The 25,331-nt window shown below is 48.5% G+C and overlaps 1 protein-coding gene across 1 annotated transcript in view; it reads right to left on the reverse strand.

The window, feature by feature from the left end:
* NINL (ninein like) overlaps window positions 1–25,331 on the reverse strand; it is a 51,453-nt gene that overhangs the window by 4,762 nt on the left and 21,360 nt on the right. The window contains 15 exon segments of the mRNA XM_030558291.1: window positions 69–281; window positions 1,499–1,612; window positions 2,232–2,516; window positions 4,076–4,145; window positions 4,769–4,864; window positions 6,313–6,659; window positions 8,241–8,350; window positions 9,712–9,777; window positions 14,016–14,148; window positions 15,190–15,198; window positions 16,988–17,077; window positions 18,008–18,112; window positions 23,207–23,381; window positions 24,800–24,940; window positions 25,153–25,289. Of these exon segments, the coding sequence (XP_030414151.1) occupies window positions 69–281; window positions 1,499–1,612; window positions 2,232–2,516; window positions 4,076–4,145; window positions 4,769–4,864; window positions 6,313–6,659; window positions 8,241–8,350; window positions 9,712–9,777; window positions 14,016–14,148; window positions 15,190–15,198; window positions 16,988–17,077; window positions 18,008–18,112; window positions 23,207–23,381; window positions 24,800–24,940; window positions 25,153–25,289 (2,091 nt within the window).

Raw genomic sequence — 25,331 nt, forward strand, 5'->3', positions numbered from 1 at the left:
CAGGCCAGCGGCCTCTCCATGGGTCACATTACCTAAGCTGATGAGAAATCTCTGCACCCACTTCTTACCTGAAAGGTGGCCAGTTGCCTGCTCGCCTGCTCGGCCTGGAAGCTGAGGCTTTCTTGTAGCTGCTGAACTTTCCGCTGTTCTTCTGCCCACCTACTTTGCAGCTGGGCGAGGCAGTCCCTGGAGACTGTGCTTTCTAGGTGGTCCTTTAGCTGCTGCAGCTCCTGCCTGTGCTGAGACTGGGCCAGGCTCAGCCTTGTGTTGGCTTCTAATAACTACAGCACAAGAGAAAAATGAAGACTGAGGCACCATTTCACAGCGGAAGACAGCAACAGTGTCAGAAGGGATGGGGATTTAGGGGTGCTCCCAGCTAACCACAGTGCTGAGTGCAGAGAGAGGCTCCGGGATCAGTCCGGGCCCAATGAGAACTGGACGTACTCCTGTTGTAAGATAGCAGCGTAACCTACAGAGATGAGTGCCTGAGCCATGGCGCAGGGTGAGGTCACTGAGGCCAGAAAGGCTGGTCAGGGGACTCCCACTGGGTATTTCAATGATCACGTACAGACAACCAGAAGGACATTAGCCATTGGCTTCCTAGAGAAGATGGAACATCAATGCGACACTGTCAGACGTGGCTGGTCCCGCTCTATGTTGTTCATTGGCAGAACTACCCGCTCCTGGGCTGAGAGAGCAGCTCCAGAAACGCACCACTCAGGCTGCAGGCCCTCTCCCAGCCCTGTGCGAGCTGCCCTGTCATCGGTTCCGCTCTTGTGACAGACACACCAGGCCTGCCTACAAGAGACCATTAGTAACAAGTGTAAGGCCTGTGACTTGGGAGCTGAGACCCTGACACGCTAGGAAGGGCCTACAGTCACGCTAAGGAGAGGCCCAGTGCATGCTGGGAGCCATGGCTAGAGAAGTGGGCTCTTGTTGGTCTGTTCTGAGACTGATGCTGGTTCCTCTGTCTGTGAGCTGAGACGGGCTGGGTTCAGAGATGGCTGGAGGATACCCATGGAGCGGAAGGCTATAGGTGCCTGGGGAGTTCACCCCAGAGCACCCCGTCACGTGGGAGGAGGGCACCAGGTGACCGTTTTTATCGTTTTCCTGCTCCAAGTTATAACTATTGGGCATGCGGCCTTGAGGGCCCCAGCCATCTCTCTGGGGTTTAGCCACACGTCCTAGGGCACCCAGGAGTTGGGGGCTGCCTGCACATCGTGCATTATCTCCTCCGATTCTCGTCCCCAGCAGAGAGGGGGCTTCTCCCAACACCTGGCAGTTGTCTCTGCCCCCCCCCCCCCAGTTGGAGCAGTTCCCTGCCAACAGGAGCCAGCGACCCCCCAGGGTTATGCCCCTTTGGGGGGGCTTGTACCACAGGGGTTGCTAGCATGGAACAGGTACTGCGATTACAGCTCCTTGCACCCAGGCCTCTCCCCACTTGCAGCCAAGGACCAGCCACCATCCAGCCCAGCCTGCATCTGCATCAAGTCCGTACCTGATCCTGGCTTTCCTCCAGCTCCTCCCTGAACTGTGCTGCCATTAGCCGCAGTGTCTGGCACTCCTGTGTCACACGTTCCAGTTCCACCTCCAGCTCCTGCACCTGAGTGACCTGTTAGGCAAAGGGTGGGAGCGCCCATTAGCGTAGAACCCCATAGACCAGACTATTTCTTGGGTTCCTGCACTCGGTTCCGTGGAGGTGAACGAAGCCCCGTGCCCTCCTCATGGTCACAAGGTGCCTGCGTCATGGCAGACCCATCAGCCTGGCACGGTGCAACGTCATTCACAGACCTGCCAGCTGGGAATTTTAAAGCCTTCAGCCTTGGCCAGGCAGTAACTAAACTCCCCAGTGACTGCAATGGGCACAGAGTTAGCCCAAGGCTGGGGGCCTGTGTCAACCCTGCTTGCCAGCCCAAGACAACAGGCCGAACTGCCCGTGGGTGTGTCGTGTCCACGCAGGGAATTGCAAACTTAACCCCATGGAGCAGCCATAGGCTTGTAGCAAGCTAGGCAGCTGTGGCCAGGGAGGGCCACACCCCCCTCGCTAGTGGCACTGCAAATCCCTTTTGAAGAGACCCAGGCAGGCATCACAAACTAGTGCAGTTTGCTTCTTTTCCTACGCACCACTGCCAGGCTGCATCCCCCTCCAGAAAGGAGGAGCTTCAGTACTGCACACCACGCAGGACAACCTAAGCCCAGGCTGTCGATTTAACACCCCGCTGAGAGCTCACCTTCTCTCTGGACTCCCTGAGCTGCTGGTGGAGCAGCTCCCTTTCTTGCTGCCATGCTGACTGATGCTGACCAAACTCCAGCTCCAGTTTACTTGATGTCTCTTGCAGTTGCTTGGCAACAGCAGCTTCCTCTTCTTTCTGGCTCACCGTCTCGGTCAGTCTCTGGTTCAGCAGCTGGATTGTACTGTGGCTGGTCTCGCTCTGGAGGCTGAGATCTGACAGCTGGCTATTCAGCTGCAGGGTCCTGGCATTTAGCTGGCAGATCTCCTGCTTGTATGTCTTGTTCTGAAGGGGGGAGTTGGGGCCATGCACAGAAGAGGATGTGGACACTGGTGATGGATTCACACAGATTCACCTGGGTGTCTTTACACAGTCAGAATTAAAGTGTCCCAAGACAAGCCCCTTTCGCAATGCCAACAACTCGTTCACACGCTAGCTGCAGGGAGTTTACATGGCTGCCCCGACCAAGTGTGGTGGAAGGGTGTGTCAAGAGAGTGCAGGCCAACCCTCTCCCAAGAAAAGCCAAACACAGTAGCTCTGCAGGAAGTTAATTCCTTAGAACAAGGGCAGTCATTCTGGGGATAACGCACATTGTTTTCATCTCCAGCAATGGCATCTAAACCCCGCACTTAACTGAAAACCCGATCCTCATTTTGGCTATGGAGCCACTACAGATGCTTGGATGCGAAGAGCTAGAGAGAACACCTGACAGTGCCTCAGCAGGCTATTCAAATCACCTCAACAAGCCCCAATAAACATGCAGTGTATTTTACCCCTAACACTGGTCTATGAGCATGTTCCAGTGTTGGTTAGCAGCTAATTACGCATCATTCTCTCTACATATCCAAAGGTCTCTGCCATGAATCCACAAGTCTCAGAGGGAGAGAGGGGAAAAAAACAAGCTAAAATTTTAAGTGATTAGTGATCTTGGGAGCCTCATTTTGAGGCACTTTAGCAGAGACGTGACTTTTCAAAAGCAGGTGGTTCAGGGCTTTCTGAATATCCAGCTCCTTTTATGGGGTCTCAGCTAGTGAACCCACACTTATTACTTGGCCATAACTGTTCTAACTACCAGCACCGTGATTTTAAAAGGCCTCCAGCTCAGCACATAGCAGCACTAAAGCTAGATCCTGAGTGTCCCACTGGAAAGTTGCGAACTGCCCCTTTCAAATGGTTTAAAACTCCCCTTTTAGCCCGGATCTGTTGAGCCTTCACCCTGCCCTTGCTCCTGACTGTGTAGTTCATCATGCTCCGCCAGCCAACATCATTTGACTCCGAGAACACTGAAAAAAGTCACAGTTGCCAAAATGTTTCCTTTTGACATTTGTTAAATGAAAAATAATCCAGTCTTCCATTGGAAATGACTTTTCAATTCCAAATGTAAGCTAATTAGGCTGAACGAGGTTACAAAAGAATAAAAGGTTGAAATCTAAATGAAATATTTCAGACTTTATTGTCTTTATTGGCTCATTGTCTTTATGGGCTCACTGGTACTAGAGACTGACTACATCCCTATTTGAGAGGTGAAGAAATTTCACATACTCTAAAAGATTTGAGACATGAAAAACATTTCCCATCCAGCTCTCCTGAAATGCTCAAAGTCGCCTAAAGGACTTGGGTGCTTGATTCCCATTAACGTAAGTGGGACCTGGGTGTCCCAGCCTGCTTTGAAACTGTCAGCAGGGCAAGTCCCATGACAAGTTCATTAATGCACAGATCCAAGTCTTTGCTCAAAACTCCTTGCATGTCATACACAGGATGCTCCTTCTCTGCCCCTCTTTGCCTCACTAAATCCTTAAGCAGAAGGGCTAATTAAGTGCCATTTAGCATTGGTAGGTTCTTACCAATTGATTTAACTCCTCTGTCTCAGATAGCGCCATCTCCTTCTCTCTTTGCAATTCATCAATTTGTTTCCTATTGGAAGGGGAAACACATATCATTGCAAAGCATGGACCTCTTTTTGTAGAAGTCTCTTCCCTGGTGCAGAATGAACACCATGACAACACTGGTTTGGATGAAAAGAAGGAGAATGGTTATTCTAGTCTGAGTAATCATGCCAGCTTAGCCCAGGGCTAACAATGTAACATTGCACTAGCAATTTAGGCCAAGACTTTCAAACCTGACTAGTGATTTTAAGTGCCCAGCTGGACATATCTTAAAGGGACCCAATTTTCAGAGGGTGCCAAGCAGCTGCGTTCTGAAAGTCAGGGAATCAAGTTGGGCACCCAAAAGTCATGGTTCACACTTGGTTTTGCATTCTTTGCTCAGAGAGCCTGCAGCCAACTGCCCATGTTTCAGGCTGGTCACAACCAGACAGCAACTGAAACTCTGAGCTCAAAGCTGCCTCTCGAAGCCAGATCTGAATTGATGTCTTGCATCCCATTAGGTTTTTTTGCACTGAATTATCGGTTTCTGGTGGATTCCAGTTCAGACAACAGGCTCAGGGATGTTCCATTTCTGACAGAGGCTTTCACTTTTAAGGAACTCAGACATACATCTTTGGCAAACTGCTGAATGTCAGTGGGCTCTTTTCTTACCTTTGTTTATTACTTGCTTCTTCCACATCCTCCTGAAATCTTCTGAGTTTATTTCTCAGCAAAGCGTTATCTTCTGAGACCCTGTGCAGCTCCATTCTGCACACAAAGAAATTGTTATTTGGGGACTTGTAGCAGCCTGTGTGTCTGTCCGGAGCCTAGCCCACCGAGCACCAGGCATTGACAGTAGGGCTGGGCGTTTGACTGGCTAAATAATGGTCAAATATTTTAGAGCGGTAATTTTTTAGCACAGTAACAAAAAGCCTCCAATAAGCTCAGCCTCAGATCAATACTTACATCTAGTTACTGTACAATAAAAGGGGATGTACCTGAGTTATTGTAACTCAGAAAAATGCAAAAACCAATGAAATGTAGCTCTAATAAATGAAAAAACAGATCACGGGCCATCAGAAAGGAAGGCCACCGCCTACCTCCAGGCATTTTTGCTGGAATACTTGAGTGGGCTCAAACAGTAGGTGGTCAATTGAAATTAATTTGACTGGTCAATTGACCGGCTTGCCATGACTACTTTATTATAATGCAAATATTAAACAGTCGCCATTTGGGGAGATCACAACACAGGGAGTTCGAAGCGACCTACCTACGCTCACCCAAGCCAGGCATGAGAGCAGGTGCCACTCACACTCTTTAATCCCAGACCATCCTTCACCACCAGTTGCCCAACTCAGGCTTTGCTGGTCTGTTTTTTACACCAAATCCTGCACACGCCCCACTCCTGAACCTGGAGTCTATTCCAGACAAGGAGCCGTGCAGAATGTGGGAAGACAAAGGGACCAGCAGAGCAAGAGGTATGAGCAAAGCCTGGGATAGAGGTGGGGAGTGACGGGAGAGGACAGATGAACCAGCCCGGGGCAGACAATGGCTCCTTGATTTTTTACAATTGATTCCATTTAAGAAGCATGAGAGTCTCCCACACACACACACACTGTGTTACATGTAAGTGCAAAGAATAAGCTGTTGTGCAAAAGAAATTGACAGCTAATGAACAGCAGCCTGGTTGGGGGCAGGTAGGAGACCAAATTGTGGAACAAAGCCCTTACTTTTCTCTTCTACACACCCCTCAATTCCTTGGTTGGCCAATTAAGAGAAATGAAACCCACTTTTGCTGCCTGTAGATCAGTCTAAGGGCAGGCAGGTTTGCTGAAGCAGCAAGAATGAAGATGCTGGTGAGAGCTGAACTCATTCATGTCCCTCCGCGTCTGGACATACTAAACATTCTGCGTTCATCAGGAAGAACCATCAGTGTCAGGGAAACCTTGCGAGAGCCTAGACATTGAAATGCTCACATAAGGTAAGCACAGACTTCTCACTTTAAACTAGATCCACAGACTGCTACACTGTCCTGACTTGCTTGCAAAATTCTGAAACCTCTCCAAACTAAATGCATAATGCCCCACCTCTTGCAATCCCATAAACCTGCTCTACTACAAGAGCCTGAACAGAGGAGAGCAGAACTGAGCTAGTCTCCATTCCCAATCTCTTGTACGATTATGCACTTGCACTCCAGAGAGAAAAGGGTGTCAGACCTCGTTAACTGTAGCTCGTTCTTGTGCTGCATCTTCATTTCTTCTTCCAGCTGGTCTCTTTCCTGAGCCAGCCGCTGTCCCAGGTTGCAAATCTCTTTGGCATAGTATTGTTCCATTTCTGACCTCTCCTTCTCAAACCTCTTCTCAAGCTCCTGACTGGGAGTGGATTTCTGGAGCTGGTCTTTCAAGCCACCAATTACCTCTTGGTATTTCACTTTGAGCTCTTCCAGGTCACCTTTCTGCTCTTCTAACTCGCTGATCTCCATCTTAAAGCCTTGCTCAATGTCCTTCCTTTCCTTCTCAAAGTTCCTTTTCATTAACTCAATTTCCCTCTCATAGTAATTTACCTGCAAGAGGAAAAATAGTTCTGTTAGCGAGGCAGTCCTGAACACACTTTCCTGCACTCTGCTAGGAACATTACATTTATAGCATCACAGCTTGATCTCTGGCTTCCTTTAACCTAGGTTAAAACATTCTTAATGCATTGCCTGCGATATCCAGGAGGTCAGATTATATGATCCACAATGGTCCCTTCTGATTTTAAAATCTCTCCTGGAGGAATCCTGCAGTGTTTCTATTAAAGCTAGTGGATGACATAAGGCAATAGGATTTATTATTTCAGTTAAACATTTTCGGGGGTTACAATGAAAGCAGAGCTGTATTCTTGCTTTTAGAACAATTCTGACATCTTCACAACCAGTGAAGCATGTGCCTGCCCCTCCGTGGAGTCACATGGGTAGGAACGAACCAAGCACCTTCCACCCCACGAGCATCCACACAGGAGCCAAGCACAACCTTCCTTATTGCTCACTACGGGCCTGACCCCAAAGCCCACCGAGGTCAGTGAAATACACCTGATCTGAGACAAGACACCAAGGCTGATTTACAAAGCTGCCCAAGGAATTTTGACTCACAGCTCCCATGAGCATCAATAGAAATCGGGCATCCAAGTCTCCCTAAATTGCTTTGAAAAATCTTGTTCCTATTTACCACCAGGACTCCCCAAGATTAGGACAGCACTATATCGTGTGTGTGCCTTCTTCAGCAGCTCAACAGGCCCAGCAGGAGCCCACAAGACAACGATCCCGTTGGAAACACTGAAAATGAGTCCAATAGAGTCTGAATAGCTGTGAATTGGAGCCGTGACTCTGGCAAGCATGGAGGAATTCGCAGAATTCTTTTGCTACTTCTCCTTCCAACTGCATGGGAACCAATCCCTCTTTTACAGCGAGTAGGACTAGGGACGTGACACAGGGCAGAGAATCTAAAACTCTTGCAGAGTGCAAGAACCATACCTGGAATCCCTCTTAAATCCCAGAGGAAAGAAACAAGGAGCTGTGTTTGTTACTGTCTCTTGGATAAAGCATGTCCAATCTGCAGGCATTTCCTCTGGGCTGGCTGGTGCAACAGAACATGCCCTTGCAAATGAACAAAACCCTTTACAAGTCTTTCCTAAGCCACACAGCCAGCTGTGGCTTTGACTCCTGCTGTCAGCCAAGACGTCCATGTAGTGTGCTGCCCTTCCTGTGTACCCCTGGGATGTGTGCGGGAAGGCACACGGACTACTCCCTGGTACCATCACAAACAGAGCCAGCACTCCCTAGAGAACCATCATGGCCCAGATCTGAGAGGACAAGCACAGATGCAGGAGCAGCACAGTGGGCACAGTGTCTGGGCATATGAAGCCCCATCTCTCCGGCCCCACCTTCCTATAACACAGGGACCCCAGGGAACAACAGGGTTGAGGCTATACTCCCCAGTTCCCCCACCTTAACCACACATGAATCAAGAGTTCCGTTCCCTCTAGGAGAGCTGTGGTGCAAAGTTGAAGAGCACTGAGTCACCCGAATGCAGACAGGAAATAGGAAATATGACACTGCTCTGCCACAGCATTTGTAAGTTCCCCAGAGCCCCTCTTCCCTCATCACCTTGGTTTCCAGTTGTATTTTCAGGTCCTGAAGTTGCTCTTTCAGCTGCTCTATCATGAGCTCCGTTTCTATACTCACTGCACAGACACCTGCTTCTACAAAAAGGACGCCTGAAAAGAAAACAGCTCTTTGAAAGAGTCCCACCAGTGCAGAACGGAAGATTGCTCTGCACCCCAGGATTACACTGGCAAACCAGCCAACCGGCATCAGACCCGTAACAGCTTAACAAGGAGCACTGCAACTGTAAGCAGAACAACTCACTTGTGTGTGAATATCAAAAAGATGTACTGGTAAGCATCACTAACCCATTCCTTTTTAGTAACAGAAATCGAGGGTAGATGCTAAATGTGTCTGTCTGCTGACCCCGAGTCCTGTTAGAAGTTTACCAACGTAACCAAATTAGCTTTTAGATGCTAAATCCTTTTCATGTCTTAATTGCCTTACATTACGTATGCGATACTGTTCAGTTAAACTTAAGATCAAAGATGTCATACACTGCAGGAAACTATTATTAGTCTTCAGTTTATCTATCCCTATTATAATGAATGACTGGCATGTCCGTTATGAAAATCAGTGTAACTAGATTACCTGCATATGCACAGTAAATCGAATGTTAACTTCAAAGTGGTGGGTTAGTGGGTGCTCAACAAAGCAGAATCCTCAGTCACATGCTGTGTTCAAAACACCTGACAGCCCACAACTCCCGGAAGAACAAAGAACTAGATACACAGCTTGTCCTGCGTGTGAATGAGGAGCTGTGATGGAGACAGCTTTGGAGAGAGCCGCTGATCAGCCCAAGTATAAACTCTCTACTTCTTGTCCCCCCAAGGGGCTGCCATGGCTCTCCTGCTACAAGAGAATGGACCCACCTAATGCAGCATCAGTGGTGGATGAAGAAATAATGGCAGTGTCAGGGACGGTCCTGCTGCTGCAGTACAATGTGACCCAGTAGGATCCGCCTACCTGCATGTGGAGTAGCCCAAAAGCTCTAGATCAGGAGAACCTCCAGCAGGAGCAGTCTCCGAAGAACTGCCCAGCTATGCCACAAAAGCAGCAACTAAAGGCCACGGAGGTTGCAGGGGATGCTGTCAAACCACTAGTCCATAGCCAGACTTATGGGGAGTTAGCACCATGAATGGCAGCTTCTACATCTTCCCAAATTCCTTCCCCACCCCCACCCCGGCCCATCTCTTTTCCAAGGAGAAGCGAGACTGAACCAGGGCAATTGGCTCCAGAAAAAATGACCACCTAACAATGCAAGCCACTCCCAAGCTCAGAGTGCGCCGGTTTCCTTGGGAACGCTGCAGACATTATTTAAGGAAAGAGTTCCATTTGAAACATGTAGGTGCAGAAACATGGCACCAGTTCAATGGGTTTACACTCCATGTAAACACCAGGCATGATCACAACCTTCTTTAGAGAAACCCACGTGTGCGTATGTGCACAAACAGCTGCTGACTGCTCTCCTTACCGGCTTTGCCTGCAGCAGATAGCTGCCGGCTCGCCAAAAGGGACCGATCTCCTCTCTGGGTCTCATCTTAAAAGCAAGGGGAAGAAAGAACAGAGTTATTAAGCGTCTCTGATGACTCACTACAAAAAGTAATTTTCTCTCTGCTGATACTCACACCTTCTTGTCAACTGCTGGAAATGGGCTGCCTAGACTGCATTGGCCTCGTTAGCACTACAAAAGTAACTTCCCCTCCCTTGGTATTCACCCCTTCTTGTCAACTGCTGAGAGTAGGCCCTTCCACCTTAATTGAATTGGCTCATTAGCACTGACCACCCCCCACTTGGTAAGGCAACTCCCATCTTTTCATGTGCTATAATATATATTCTTCTTACTGTATTTTTCACTCCATGCATCTGATGACATGGGTATTAGCCCACGAAAGCTTATAACCAAATAAATGTGTTAGTCTCTAAGGTGCCATGAGGATTCCTTGTTATTTTTCCTGATGACTCAGTGTAACAAAAGGAAGACATACAAGTGGTGCCTGTACATGCCTCGAGAGCTGAAAAGTCCAACATCCAACCTACTAGATGGATTTACATGGCCCACTTGGTGCATCCAGATCATGCGGAATCCTAGCTGTCGTTAACCAAAGAGTCTCCAGCCTGCTTGGTTGCCGAAAAAAACGCTCCAGATACAACCAAGGCAGCGCCGTCTGCCTGAGTCTGCATGCAGCCTGAAACCATGGCCATGAGGTGTGACTTCCTCAGCTCCCTAGTAAATCTCACCAAGGTGTCAGTTCTAAAGGCCAGTGGTGACATTTAAAATGTCATTATTAACTATTTAATTGCTCGTTGTCTTAGTGGCTGGATGTGACAGGTTATACCCTATGTTCACCTCTTTTTCAAGGGTATGATAAATTTTGTTCAAACCATGCCTTGTAAGGTATCATTTGAAAACTCATGACTTCCTGATCATTGTTGTCCTGGTCAAATATGTGTGGCAACATTGTATGCAAAGTTATAAGATTCTACTGTCTCATGTTATTAAGATGTATTCCAAACCTGGGGAAGCAGCCAGAAACCAGTTCCTCATAGACAAAAGGCAAACTGATGCCTTAGCCAGGTGTCAGTGAAATCAAATGGACCATCATCTGGTTAAGTGGCCATGCTTTGGCAAGAGAAAGGGTGAGAGTGAGAAATTTACATCTTGGCAAAGAAACAGCTGGAGGTTCCCACAGACTTTCTGACTCCTGAACTCCAGCTGGAGATGATTCTCAAAGAAGAGGAAAAAGTACGGGGAACAGAAACCCCAAATCAGGGCCGCCCAGAGGATTCAGGGGGCCTGGGGCAAAGCAATTTCTGGGGCCCCTTCCATAAAAAATAAAAAAAAATTGCAATACTATACAATACTATATTCTCGTGGGGGCCCCTGCAAGGCCCAGGGCAAATTGCCCCACTTGCTCTCCCCACCCCCACCCCCCCACGGGCAGCCCTGGGAAAAATAAACCTTTCGCATCTCAGCACAAACCCAATTTTGAGAAAACTTCTTTACAAAGTATCACTGGTTTTCAGCATCAGCTAATGCTAAAAGCTCATTAAAAGGGTTGGACAAATATTTTCTGTCAAAACTTTTTTTTGGATCGGAATCTCAGTGTGCCGCATCCAGGAGCGTCCCTGAACAGCTGCAGCGTGGCTCCGGCGGGGCCTGAGCTCCTCCCCGCTCAGAGCCGCATGGTAAGGGGGTGGAGCTGCGAGCTCCAGCAGGGCCTGAGCTCCCTCCGCTTGGCCCGGGGCCGGAGTGGGAGCTTCAGCCATTCTCGTGGGGGCCCCTGCAGAGCCCAGGCAAATTGCCCCACTTGCCCCCCCGCTCTGGGTGGCCCTGCCCCAAATCACCTCTCCCTTCATCTCTACTCACAGCATCGACAGCACTTGAAAGACAAAGGAAGCAGCACTGGACTGGGGAGGGATCCTGGCAGAAAGGAATTCAGCTAGTCAGACTGCTAGAACATGTGGCGAGAGAGACTTTTGCTTTGAAATCATTTAACACGTTAAGTAAGGTGTTAGTTTGTGTTTTACCTTTTATTTCTTTGTAACCAATTCTGAATTTTATGCCTCATTACTTGTAATCACTTAAAATTTAATCTTCTGTAGTTAATAAACTTGTTTTGTGTTTGGACTGAAGTGTTTGAGACACTTCATTTGAGGTAACAGGGCTGGTGCATATCATTTTTTAATAATAAAATGACGGACTTTCCATCAGCTGGTGTTGTCCAGTAGAGAGCAGGGCAATACAAGACACACATTTCTGGGGCAAAGTCTGAGACTGGGAGTTTGCTGGTGTTGCCCTGTAATGTAATTCATGAGTGGCTGGCTGGAGCACTGATTTAATTCGGCTGGGAGTAATGTACACGCTGGAGTCTGGGTGCGAGCAGGCCAGGAGCGGCTGCTCTCCCAGCAAAGCAGTGTAAAAAGGCACCCCAGGCTGGAGAACTGAGGGGACACAGCTGTTCAGATTGCACTCTGGGTAATGTCACAAGGGGATTGGGTGGGAGTGCACATAGGGACTCAATGCAGGGAAGAAAATGCCAAGGGAGAAACATGGAGACACACACAGACAAGAAGGACAGACATGGAGAAGGGAAGAAGAGATTCAACGGGCAGAAACAACCCCGGCCTGAAGTAAGGAGCTCTTCCCCTAGGTGGTGCTGGGCGTGACAATCAGGTATCAATCACCCAAGTCATCCGTGACAGAAAGCTCCAGGTACTCCCTAAGGGGCACACGTGCCGCTGGCTCTCAGTACAGAGCTCCCGATGACATGGGAGTCCTGCCATGGCCCAGCCTCATAGCTTAGCCCCTGGACCATACTTGGGATTCGCCCTTCTCCACAGAACAGGTCTGACCTCAGAACGGAGACCACTGTTAGAGGTTTCTAACACTCTGCTATCAGCATCTGCGCCATGCTGAGCACTGCCACAGAGATTAGACTCCACGTTCCCCACTCATCCCAGATTTGGCAGCTCTTAACCTTAGAAACAAACTAAGATTAACAGCATCTGATCTGTTTTCACACAAGTAAATACGGGGCTTAGCTGAAGCCCCCAAACCCTGAAACTAACGAGGATTAAAGACAAGAGCAGGGGGCTGGAACAATGTGTATAGTGGGGGTGCTGAGAGCCATTGAACCAAACTGTAAAACCTGGGTATGATGGAAACTACTTCCAGCCAGGGGGTGCAGCAGGCCCCCCATCACCCCTAGTTCCAGCCTTTCTGGACAAGAGACACTCCTCTGACAACGAGGTCCATCAGACCATGAACTAACTCACCAAAGGTGCTCGAGGCCGGGCTAGCCAAACACTTAGGGCTGAATGCTCCCCTGGAGTCACTCCATGCGTCCAGCGCTAGCTGGCAAGATTCCCCCATTCACCACGTGGTCTAATGCGTTTGAGTAACTTTGGCGCAGTGGGGGAGGGGACGGGAAAGGAGGCATTCAGTGAAATTCATCATTTCATTTAGAAAAGAGCTTATTTTTAAAAACAAGTTTCTGAAGGAATGTTAGTCCAATCTGCCAAAGTCGCTGCACAGCAAAAAAACCCAGTGTACAATCCTACCTGGCATGGTCCATCTCCCACTGCATTGCAGCCAGAGGCTGTGTCTGTGTGGCCAGCGCAGGGGGTGACTGCAGCTCGCACAGACATCCCGGACCTAGCATCAGTTCAGCTAGTGGTGCTACCAGAGCAGTGAAGCCACAGCAAGCTTCAGACCTGAACTAGCTCGCTTGGATATGTCTACTTGAGTGCTACAGTCACTGTGATTGCAGCCCTGTGACTGCAGTACAGAGATACCTTGAAGTATTACATCCCTGTAAGTAAACTTTCACTAGCTGCGTGCCCAATCCTCCAGCACAGCATCATCTGAATCTGCAGGTCTCTGTGCAAAGTGCTTGTGGAAGTAGCCCCATGAGCCTGGCTTGTGCTTTGACAGTCAAAGAAATGGCGTACAGCTGAGGTTTTCAAAGCCAGAGGGATTTAGCCACACAACTCCCGATTGTTTCAATGGAGTCTCCCGGTCAACCCTGTAAATCTCAATCTCCCCCTTGACCTCAGCTTGGTCTAGTGGGAACACTGTAGCTTATCTGATACTCAGCCATAGGGCCAGGAAACAGAGCGATTTTATATGCCACATGTGTTGCAAGGTTCAAGTGTAACATGCTGAACTAAGGGGCAATTTCAGCGTAACGCTGATCTTCATGGACCCTTTGCTGTCTGAGCAGAGTTTACGTACGATAGTGTGTCCCATCCCCCCAAGCTATTCAGCAACGTTACCAGCAGGCAGCAGTCTTCCTCCCGGCTTATTCTCCTTCATTTTACGCCAAGTCCTGCGGTACTGGCTCTCCTGCAGCTGGGAACGCAGCTTTTCTAGCTCGATCTGTAGCTCATCGTTTTTATCCCGTAATTCCTGCAAGGCACACAGCAGATCTCATTTAAACCTCACTGACACAGATCAGCCACAGCGTTGCTCTAGAAGTGCCAAGTGCCCACAGCTATTGGGGTGGGGAGTGTGGAAATGGTGGGTGTTCTCCCACTCCCGCAGTCGGGCCCTGGGTCAGCCAGCCTGGGACAGGAGGTGGGTGCACACATGCGTACGTCATATCATTAATTGATCTCTGTAATATGGAGACACCAGTATGGACCAATGGGCAAACCCCCTTCGTCTGTCAATCAGGCAGGTGACAGCCAATCCAGATGCAGGAATCTTGCACCCCGTTCCAAGTTCACACAAGCAAGTGCAGAACCAGTGGGTGTTATTTCACACGATGGCCGGCTCTTGACAGAATTAGAACTCTAGAGGAGTAACTTGAGCGTCGCTAGCTCGAGCTGACTCTGCAGTGAAAACAGAGGCTCTCTCCTATTGCACTGCATGGAAGTCACACTCAGAACAAATTAAGTACCCGCTTACCTTCTATTGTAACGTCAGTGGGACTTAAGCCCATGTGTAAATGCTTTGCTCAACAGGGATGGGTGTAAGCGCCTGCTTAAAACTGACTTGTGCCTTGTACTAGGTGGTATCACCAAGGTTGTTTAGACAACAGTCTACTGAAGAACAGCTCTGTACAAGCTCATCTCTCTGACCAACAGAAATTGGTCCAATACAAGGTATTACCTCCCCCACCTTGTCTCTCTAATATCCTGGGACCAACACGGCTACATCAAACACTGCAATATACACAGTTTGCATTTTGGAACAGGAAAACTGGTGACATGTCTACATGAAGTGCAGACGTCTGGCACGTTCAAAGTGCGCACAGAGAAAACCAGTTACAAAGACTGAGTCACGCTATACAAAATACATGAGTCAGTTAACAACGTAAGCTCAAGCATTTGAGAGAACGATGCTTGTAAACACCCAAGATTTCAGGCCGTGCCAAGAGACCATGCAGGAGGTGAAAGTCACAACATGAATGTCTGAATCATGCATGCACAAGGTAGGAGTGCTCACCTTCACCCGCTAGCACCGAATTGGGGGGAGTTGGGGGTTTGTGAGATTTGGGAAAAGAAAAACAGGAAGAGGTGAGTTGATAACATCCTGTCTAACAACAATTACACGGAACAGTAACAGTTGCACCGGCAGTTGGGAGGTGACATCATTTGATGGTCTATAAGAACAGCCCCTGGATTTCTACAGCCACTGCTCAGTTTACAAACGGGGCTAGATGGTGGCCCCAGGACCCAGCCCAAACTAAGGGGAGCGCAGCACTCTGCTGTCCCAGTGGGCATTCCGCACGAGGCAGGGGAATTGCACTGCATGGAGGAGAGGGCTGCAGGAAGTCACTCCCTGGGGAGCGAAGGGCTGCCTGGGCAGGAATCGTGACTCTCTCTAGCTCCCCTTGGGGACTGCCCCACACAAAGGGCTTTGAGCAAGGACTCACTCTAGACCCGAGGAGGAGAAACAAACTCTCGATCTAATACAATAATAGCACCTAACTCCTGTCTACTGCTTTTCACCAGTAACTCTCATAGCACATTCTTCACAAAGGAGATCAGGAGCACGGTCCCCATTTGGGGAAACCAAGGCACAGGGAGACAAAATGACTTGCCCAAGGTCATCCAGCAGGCCAATGGCAGAGCTGGGGACAGAACTCAGGTCTGAGTACCAGCCCTGTGCTCTATGCACCAGGGCACATTGCCTTGCTACAGCAAGCCCCTTAAGATGCCCAGCAAACAAAGAAAGGAATGAAATTCTGGCATACACAGCAGATACTTCTCAATAGATTCTTGTTTCTTTTTTTTTAAAAAAGGCTTCGAACAAAGTTATGTTTCTTGAAATACAAAATACACCCCTCGGAAAACCTGTGCCCCCAGGGATCAATTTAACCATGCACCTAGGTTTGTCTATCATGCCCATCACCATGGTATCTGATGAGCTTGCAGCTAGCCTGAGGGATCTTTAAGGCACGCCAGCCCTTCTCGGGAAATCATTAGTGACACTGGGGGCGTTTTATAAAAACCTACCCTCAAGTTTTTGCTCCATTCGGGTTTTATCAGCTTTACCCTATAGTGGGATCAAGTAAAATGTAGGGGCTGGTCCAGGGTTCTGCAGACCACAGAATGTGCTGCCACCCGGGACGCCAGATGCTATTCCTAAGCCTCAGTGCTCATGCACAGGGCTGTGCAGAGCCGCTCCCCTTTGTCTTGCGAAGAGGGTGTGCTCCAATACTCATTTGCACTCTCTAGCGACCAGGATGTGGCTGAGATCATGGGGGAAGTTTTCAAATACATTTCAGTGAGGTCAGCGCCCGAGTGCCACTGACTTCCAGCGAGACGTAGGCTCCTGCGTACCACCGTCTATGCTGGAAATGGAGCTCAGGCGCTTCTGAAAATGTTAAACCCCTCCCCCCCATGTAGCTGCAGTACTGAACTAGGGAACAGAAGCCACAGCTTGAGCAGGGGAGCCTGGAAAGAAGAGGATTTAAAATTTGGGGTGGGGCTGATGATCCCAAGCACCCCAAAATGCACCCAGAACAGAGAGGGCTGAAAGACCCTTGTGTTGAACTGCCACGAAGTGTGAGTCACCCAGTTGGGCTAGTGTGGGAGCCCTGCAAAATATTCCCCAACTGGGTTCTGCCAAGACAGGGCAGAGCCTGCATGTCAATTCCACCACCTCCGAACCAGGACTGCTTCGTCACAACACCCCCGGCCCTACCAAGGATGTGGAGAGCATGGGGCATTTCACCAGACCGGAGAAGGAGCACGCTGTCATCACAACAGCCTTCTTGAACAAAGCTGCCTGTACATACCCGACTCTGCAGCTCATATTCTGTTATGATCTCTGCAAAGCGTTCTTCCTGATGGAGCAGCTCTGTGCTGTGCGGATCCACCATGTCCAGCTACAACACGGAGAGAGAGCGCCCCAGAAATGCATTACACACGGGAAAAGAAAGAATTAACACCCCTCTGACCGTGCTACACGGCCTAAAGGTAAGCTCCTAAAAGTCAATATTTAGGCAGCTACATAAGAGCCTCTGCAGAGTCGATGGAAAGATTCCCAGGAACTTCAGTGACCAGGCCCAGAGTGACCTGATTTTTGAGAAAGTGGAGCAGCCAGCAGCTCCCGCCAACAGCAGAAGCCCAGCGAGGGTAGTTAGCTGGTCACTGGACCATTCCCACAGGATGCTGGGGAGTTCATATTTTGTATCAGCCTTTGGCTACTGGGTTTAGTTGTCTGTCTCCCAGGCGCCTGGGTAGGGTTTCTGAGCTCTGGGTGCAGGGAGAGCAAGGAAAGAGGAGACAGGCGGAAAACATGAAAGGGAAAGATCCACCATGATCTGAGATAGGAAAGAAAATATAAAAACACAAACAGGTCATGACTCAGGGTACAGCATTATGTTGCAGGGGGTATGGCTTGACAGACATTTTCACACCGCCTAATAGGCCTCAGGTCCATTTTTCAAGCCCTGCCCATCTTACTCTATCAATCTCAATGACAGAGGGAAAGGTTAGAGCTCAAATTATTTTTGTGACCAAAATTAAAATTTTCCACCAGAAGGCTTCAGTTTGGTAGAAATTTTCTGGTTTTTGGACAAAAAAAGAATATCTGCATAAAGTTTTGCCTTTCTGAAAACTCCATTTAAAAAGAGAAAAAAAACAACCAAGAACATTTTGAAAGCCAAAATTTCAGTTTTTCATGACAAAAATGTGAACATTTGGTGAGGAAGGTTCTGGACAAAGTAAACTTTTCTGAATTTCCCCCTAAACAATAGGCATTTTTGACCAGCTCTAGAAAAGCTAAGTTTGAATAAGTGAATGTTACCTTGTACTTTCAACACGAAGTCCAGCTCCTTCTGCAGCTTTGACACCCGTTCTCAGACATCCGACAGCTTTTCAACTACTTCCGTAACCTCACTCTGTAACCTCCTGTTTTCCTTTAAATAGGGAGGAAAGGGAGCTTTGTTTAATGCCGGTATGCTGGTGTTTAGAGGATGCTTGCGCCGTGCCACCTTCCTTGTGGACACCTTTAACTGACAGCACAGCTACTCCAGCGTGCTCACATTTAGGGAGGAGACAGTTTCTGCCCTATGAGCCAGGCATACCCTGCTCGTGTGCTATCTCCATCGAGGCCTGTAAATAGAAATAGCAGTGGCACAGGGAGTGGTTTCAGGTGGGTTGCATGTGGGGGTGGCTCCACGCGTCTCCCTACCAATGCTATCGCAGCTATGCAGCTATTGACGGCTTGGCATCAGCTCAGGGAGGAGGGAGACCACAGCCTAGACTCACAGTGTAGCCTCATACAGGACACGCTGGTTCTCTCCCTCCTCCCCATAGCAGGGACCAGCCCCAGCAGGCCCGACACAATTCTCCCCTGGAGAGAGGAGGAGAGAACGAACCACCCGTGACAGTCATTAGAATACGACAGCAATGAGGGCGTTCTCTGAAAGAGTCCGTAACCCGTAGTTACTGATTCCGCACACAGCGCAGAGGCCTGGTCAACACACAGACTTTGTGCCACTTTAGTCATTCTCTGTTTAGACAGAAATAGTTAAAGCAGTGCAGCCCCCTAATGTGGACACTGCTGTTAGGGGCTTATCACAGTATGACTGTGCCCAAGCAAGGGCACTGGACCGCTTTAAGTGGCTCTGCTGCTAAAAGGATGTTGTTAAAGGGGTACAAGATGTTATGCCCAGATTTTGCAAGTTGTCCCACACAGGCAGACCCCTGAACTGGAGACCTGCCCCAGTGACTTCAGTGAAGCACAGTCCATGCATGTGCATAGCAACTTGCAGGATCGGGGTCTAAGAAAGAGCAGCACAAGTCTCTATAGTAAACCAGAGTGACACTGGTGCAGAAAGGCGAAGGCCACCCATGATGCCCGACAACTGTTAAATAAAGGTGAGCAAAGCCCACAGGTAAGTGGGGAACAAGACCTGGGAGATGGGTTGGAAACAGGAGGGAGCACGGGCTATAATGGCAGAGAGGAAGGAGGGTCAGGGCGAAGCTGGGAGGCAAGATCAAACCAGTATCTTAGATGCCTTTATACAAATGCAAGAAGTATGGGTAATAAGCAGGAAGAACTGGAAGTGCTAATAAACAAATACAACTATGACATTATTGGCATTACTGAAACTTGGTGGGATAATACACACGACTGGAATGTTGGTGTGGATGGGTATAGTTTGCTCAGGAAGGATAGACAGGGGAAAAAGGGAGGAGGTGTTGCCTTATATATTAAAAATGTACACACTTGGACTGAGGTGGAGATGGACATAGGAGACGGAAGTGTGGAGAGTCTCTGGGTTAGGCTAAAAGGGGTAAAAAACACAGGTGATGTCGTGCTGGGAGTCTACTACAGGCCACCTAATCAGGTGGAAGAGGTGGATGAGGCTTTTTTCAAACAACTAACAAAATCATCCAAAGCCCAAGATTTGGTGGTGATGGGGGACTTCAACTATCCAGATATATGTTGGGAAAATAACACCGCGGGGCACAGACTATCCAATAAGTTCCTGGACTGCATTGCAGACAACTTTTTATTTCAGAAAATTGATAAAGCTACTAGGGGGGAAGCTGTTCTAGATTTGATTTTAACCAACAGGGAGGAACTTGTTGAGAATTTAAAAGTAGAAGGAAGCTTGGGTGAAAGTGATCATGAAATCATAGAATTTGCAATTCTAAGGAAGGGTAGAAAGGAGTACAGCAGAATAGAGACAATGGATTTCAGGAAGGCGGATTTTGGTAAGCTCAGAGAGCTGATAGGCAAGGTCCCATGGGAATTAAAACTGAGGGGAAAAACAACTGAGGAAAGTTGGCAGTTTTTCAAAGGGACGCTATTAAGGGCCCAGAAGCAAGTTATTCCGATGGTTAGGAAAGATAGAAAATGTGGCAAAAGACCACCTTGGCTTACCCTTGAGATCTTGCGTGACCTACAAAATAAAAAGGCGGCATATAAAAAATGGAAACTAGGTCAGATCACGAAGGATGAATATAGGCAAATAACACAGGAATGCAGAGGCAAGATTAGAAAAGAAAAGGCACAAAATGAACTCAAACTAGCTATGGGAATAAAGGGAAACAAGAAGACTTTTTATCAATACATTAGAAGCAAGAGGAAGACTAAGGACAGGGTAGGCCCACTGCTCAATGAGGAGGGGGTAACAGTAACGGGAGACTCGGAAATGGCAGAGATGCTTAATGACTTCTTTGTTTCGGTCTTCACTGAGAAGTCTGAAGGAATGTCTATTATAGTGAATGCTTACGGGAAGAGGGTAGGTTTAGAAGAGAAAATAAGGAAAGAGCAAGTAAAAAAGCACTTAGAAAAGTTAGATGCCTGCAAGTCACCAGGGCCTGATGAAATGCATCCTAGAATACTCAAGGAATTAATAGAGGAGGTATCTGAGCCTCTAGCTATTATCTTTGGGAAATCATGGGAGACGGGGGAGATTCCAGAAGACTGGAAGGGGGCAAATATAGTGCCCATCTATAAAAAGGGAAATAAAAACAACCCAGGAAACTACAGACCAGTTAGTTTAACTTCTGTGCCAGGGAAGATAATGGAGCAGGTAATCAAAGAAATCATCTGCAAACACTTGGAAGGTGGTAAGGTGATAGGGAATAGCCAGCATGGATTTGTAAAGAACAAATCGTGTCAAACTAATCTGATAACGTTCTTTGATAGGATAACGAGCCTTGTGGATAAGGGAGAAGCGGTGGATGTGATATACCTAGACTTTAGTAAGGCATTTGATACAGTTTCGCATGATATTCTTATAGATAAGCTAGGAAAGTACAATTTAGATGGGGCTACTATAAGGTGGGTGCATAACTGGCTGGATAACCGTACTCAGAGAGTAGTTGTTAATGGCTCCCAATCCTGCTGGAAAGGTATAACAAGTGGGGTTCCGCAGGGGTCTGTTTTGGGACCGGTTCTGTTCAATATCTTCATCAACGATTTAGATGTTGGCATAGAAAGTACGCTTATTAAGTTTGCGGACGATACCAAACTGGGAGGGATTGCAACTGCTCTGGAGGACAGGGTCAAAATTCAAAATGATCTGGACAAATTGGAGAAATGGTCTGAGGTAAACAGGATGAAGTTCAATAAAGATAAATGCAAAGTGCTCCACTTAGGAAGGAACAATCAGTTTCACACATACAGAATGGGAAGAGACTGTCTAGGAAGGAGTATGGCAGAAAGAGATCTAGGGGTCATAGTGGACCACAAGCTTAATATGAGTCAACAGTGTGATACTGTTGCAAAAAAAAGCAAACATGATTCTGGGATGCATTAACAGGTGTGTTGTAAACAAGACACGAGAAGTCATTCTTCCGCTTTACTCTGCGCTGGTTAGGCCTCAACTGGAGTATTGTGTCCAGTTCTGGGCACCGCATTTCAAGAAAGATGTGGAGAAATTGGAGAGGGTCCAGAGAAGAGCAACAAGAATGATTAAAGGTCTTGAGAACATGACCTATGAAGGAAGGCTGAAGGAATTGGGTTTATTTAGTTTGGAAAAGAGAAGACTGAGAGGGGACCTGATATCAGTTTTCAGGTATCTAAAAGGGTGTCATCAGGAGGAGGGAGAAAACTTGTTCACCTTAGCCTCCAATGATAGAACAAGAAGCAATGGGCTTAAACTGCAGCAAGGGAGATTTAGGTTAGACATTAGGAAAAAGTTCCTAACTGTCAGGGTAGTTAAACACTGGAATAGATTGCCTAGGGAAGTTGTAGAATCTCCATCGCTGGAGATATTTAAGAGTAGGTTAGATAAATGTCTATTAGGGATGGTTTAGACAGTATTTGGTCCTGCCATGAGGGCAGGGGACTGGACTCGATGACCTCTCGAGGTCCCTTCCAGTCCTAGAGTCTATGAGTCTATGAGTCTATGAGTCTATAAAGCTGGGTCTCTTCACCAAATGCATGACAAGCAGGAGGGTGATGAGAATGTTAAACATCGTCTATCAGAGTCGGAATGTCATGATCAGCAATAGTCGTGGTCTGTATTGCAGAACGGGGGCACCCAGTGCAGAATTAAGGCTGAAGCCAGCACCCTGTTATAAATAAGGCTGCGAGTCTGTCACGAAGGTCACAGATTCCGTGACCTCTGCGATTTCTGAGGTGGTTAGTGCTGGCCCAGGGGCTGCCCGAACCAGGCAGCCCCTGGGCCAGCAGCAGCTGTTTGAGTGTGTGGGAGGGGACTTAGAGCTAGGGGCAGGGGGTTGGGGAGTATGGGGGGGCACTTACTTTGGGGTGTGGGGCTCCCCGGCTCCCACTGCCATGGCCTCCCTGCAGCTCCTGGGCAGCAGAGGGTGGGGGGTCTCCACACCACACGCTGCCCACATGCCACGGCCTGGTCTCCCTTGCCCCCAGCACCGGGGGGGTCCAGGGCTGCACGCTGTGCCGCCAGCACCAGCAGGGGTCCCTGGCCACCTCCATCAGCACCCACGGCACCCCCAGTCTGCCCCCAGTCCACCCTCGCCCCCCACATTTCAGTCAGGGCAGGTATTTTTAGTAAAAGTCATGGACAGGTCACGAGCCCGTTAATTTTTGTTTACAGCCCGTGGCCTGTCCATGACTTTTACTAAAAATACCCATGACTAAAATGTAGCCTTCATTATAAAGCCCAGTTTTCCCTCAACCCTTCCGACATAGCTGCCACATGATTTTCTGCTTTTAAACCCTAGTCTGTTCTCTATGGGTTCTTATACATGGAGAATGTCTGTCACGTGTGGCTCACCCATCTCGTTCTCTCCCCAGGAGGGAGGTGTGTGCGTGCAGTGTTCTGTTTCAGGGGGAAGGGTTTGTTTCTAGGTGATATGAGCTGGTTGCTGTGTGTGCGTTTCTACCTCCCTGTCCTATTCAACAAGGTTACAGTTCCCCAAGCGCCAGCAAAAAGACTGAGCTCAGACTGGAGGGTTTTCCATGTTAGACTGGCTCCTGGTCTCTGCGGCTAATCCAGCAGGAACAGCACAGGCTGCCCATCTGGCACCCCCTTGCAGCAGCAGGATCCCCAGGGCAATTGCTTCACCTGTACTGCTAACATCAGCTTCTCCCTCAGGCTGGTCTTTTCGCCTTGGAGGAGTTTTATGTCCACCTCCAGTTTGGTATGCTGATCAGTCACTTGTTGCAAGAGCAGTGCTCTCTCTGTCTCCACATCAGATTTAATAATGCTCAGCTTCCCTTGATAGTCTTGCTCCATATCTCTGCAAGAGACAAGCGTCGCTGCTCAGTGTCCAGAAGAAAGCCACTATGGCCAAGGGACTGAACACTGAGATTTTTCAAAGGCTCTTACATGACATGGGAGCATAATTCTCTTAGGCTTTCAATGTACTCATGCTCCCAAGTCACGTAGGTGCTGTGGCAAGTCCCACCCTCAGCACTGTCATAGATTTTAAGGCCAGAAGGGACAATTAAGTCATCTAGTCTGACGTCCTGTAGTGCACAGGCCAGAGACCCTCACTCAGTTACCTGACACTGAACCCAATAATTTTGGTTGGACTAAAGCGTCTCTTCTGAAACAGAGAATCATCCCAGGGCACACGGAGTGTGGGACAGAGCTGGGAACTGATCCCTGAGCCCTAAACCAGCCCCTTCTCCAAACCCGCATCTTGTATCTCAAATGGCCACCTCCCCCTGCTCTCATCCGTGAATAACCATCTCCGAAACACGAGAGAGAGAGAGCTCTGGGCAGGGTGTGTCGGGGCTGTGGTGTGCACACACACACACACACACACACAGACACACACACACACACACACACTAATAAATATATAAATAAAAAAATAGGACAGGAAGAAAATGGCTAGCTACATGGACAATGAGAAAATAAGTCGAATTTTATTTTCAAGTTTAAAAAAAACCAACCAAACAATTAAAGCGTTATTAGAGCATCACTTCTGCTCCTCCTCAGACAGGGAACTCACTCTGGTACAGGAGTTAATATACCTACATTTCCCTTCAAATACCAAAGGTGTCTGGCTGCTGGGTCTCAGCCACCTGCTCAGGGTCACTGATCACCATATTTGGGGTCGGGAAGGAATTTTCCCTCTGGTCACATTGGCAGAGACCCTGGGTTTTTTTCACCTTCCTCTGCACCATAGGACATGGGTCACTTGCAGGTTTAAACTAAAGTAAATGGTGGATTCTCTGTAACTTGAAGTCTTTAAAACATGAATTGAGGGCATCAGTAACTCAGCCAGAGGTTATGGGTCTATTACAGGAGCGCATGGGTGAGGTTCTGTGGCCTGCAATACGCAGGAAGTCAGACTAGATGATCATGATTGTCCCTTCTGGCCTTAAAGTCTATAAAGGGGAAGTGCTCAAACTCCTGTGAGTTTTTGGTCAATATCAGTCACATTGCTAAGAACGTATTCAAATCTTCATAGCCTACTGGCAGCGCAAGACTTCCCAATGGGGCTGCACACCATGCATACCGCAAGACATGCACATTACTTGCTAATGCTGAAATCAGTGAGCACCAGACCCACACTTGGTGTAAACAGGCAACGCTCCGCTGAAGTGAGTGGATCAGCAGAGCTGCACCCGGTTCACATCAGCAGAGAGTCTGGCTGTCTGCGTAGCAATCCACAGGAGACATTGTACCCAGGTTGCTCTCCCATACTTGAGTTTGCTCTCGTGGTGGTGCTCCATGGCCACGTGATGATCATCCACTTCCTTAACGAGCTGCAGGTTTCGTTTCTCTGCCTTCTCCAAGTCCAGCCTTGCCTTGTCTCGCTCCCTGGAGACCTGTTCCACCTGGGCCCTGCAAGGACAGGCAGATGATGCTGACAGCACAACAACAGGCTTCTCGGCATCCGGAGAGAAGCATCCCCACAGGGGAGCGCACGAGTGCCCACATACAGTTACGTCCAGCACACGTCTCACCTCGCCAGAGACCAAAACAAAGAAGAGCCTTTGTCGGCTCTAGTACAGAGACCTCCCGCCAAGCAGGACAGGGAAGAGCAGCCGCCTTACTCTAGGTAGTGCAGCTCGTGTTTGTAGGAAGCAAAGGCTGCATGCTGGACTCCACTCTTGAAATCCATCAGCTCGTTGTCAAAGGCCACGGCCAGCTCCACCAGGCTCACTTTCTCCTCCAGGCTGAAATCCAGGCTCTGCAAAAACCCAGGAACAGCCCCCTGAAGTTCTCTCTCTCT

The sequence above is a fragment of the Gopherus evgoodei genome, chromosome 3 (genome assembly GCF_007399415.2).
Source record: "Gopherus evgoodei ecotype Sinaloan lineage chromosome 3, rGopEvg1_v1.p, whole genome shotgun sequence".
Classification (NCBI taxonomy): Eukaryota; Metazoa; Chordata; order Testudines; family Testudinidae; genus Gopherus; species Gopherus evgoodei.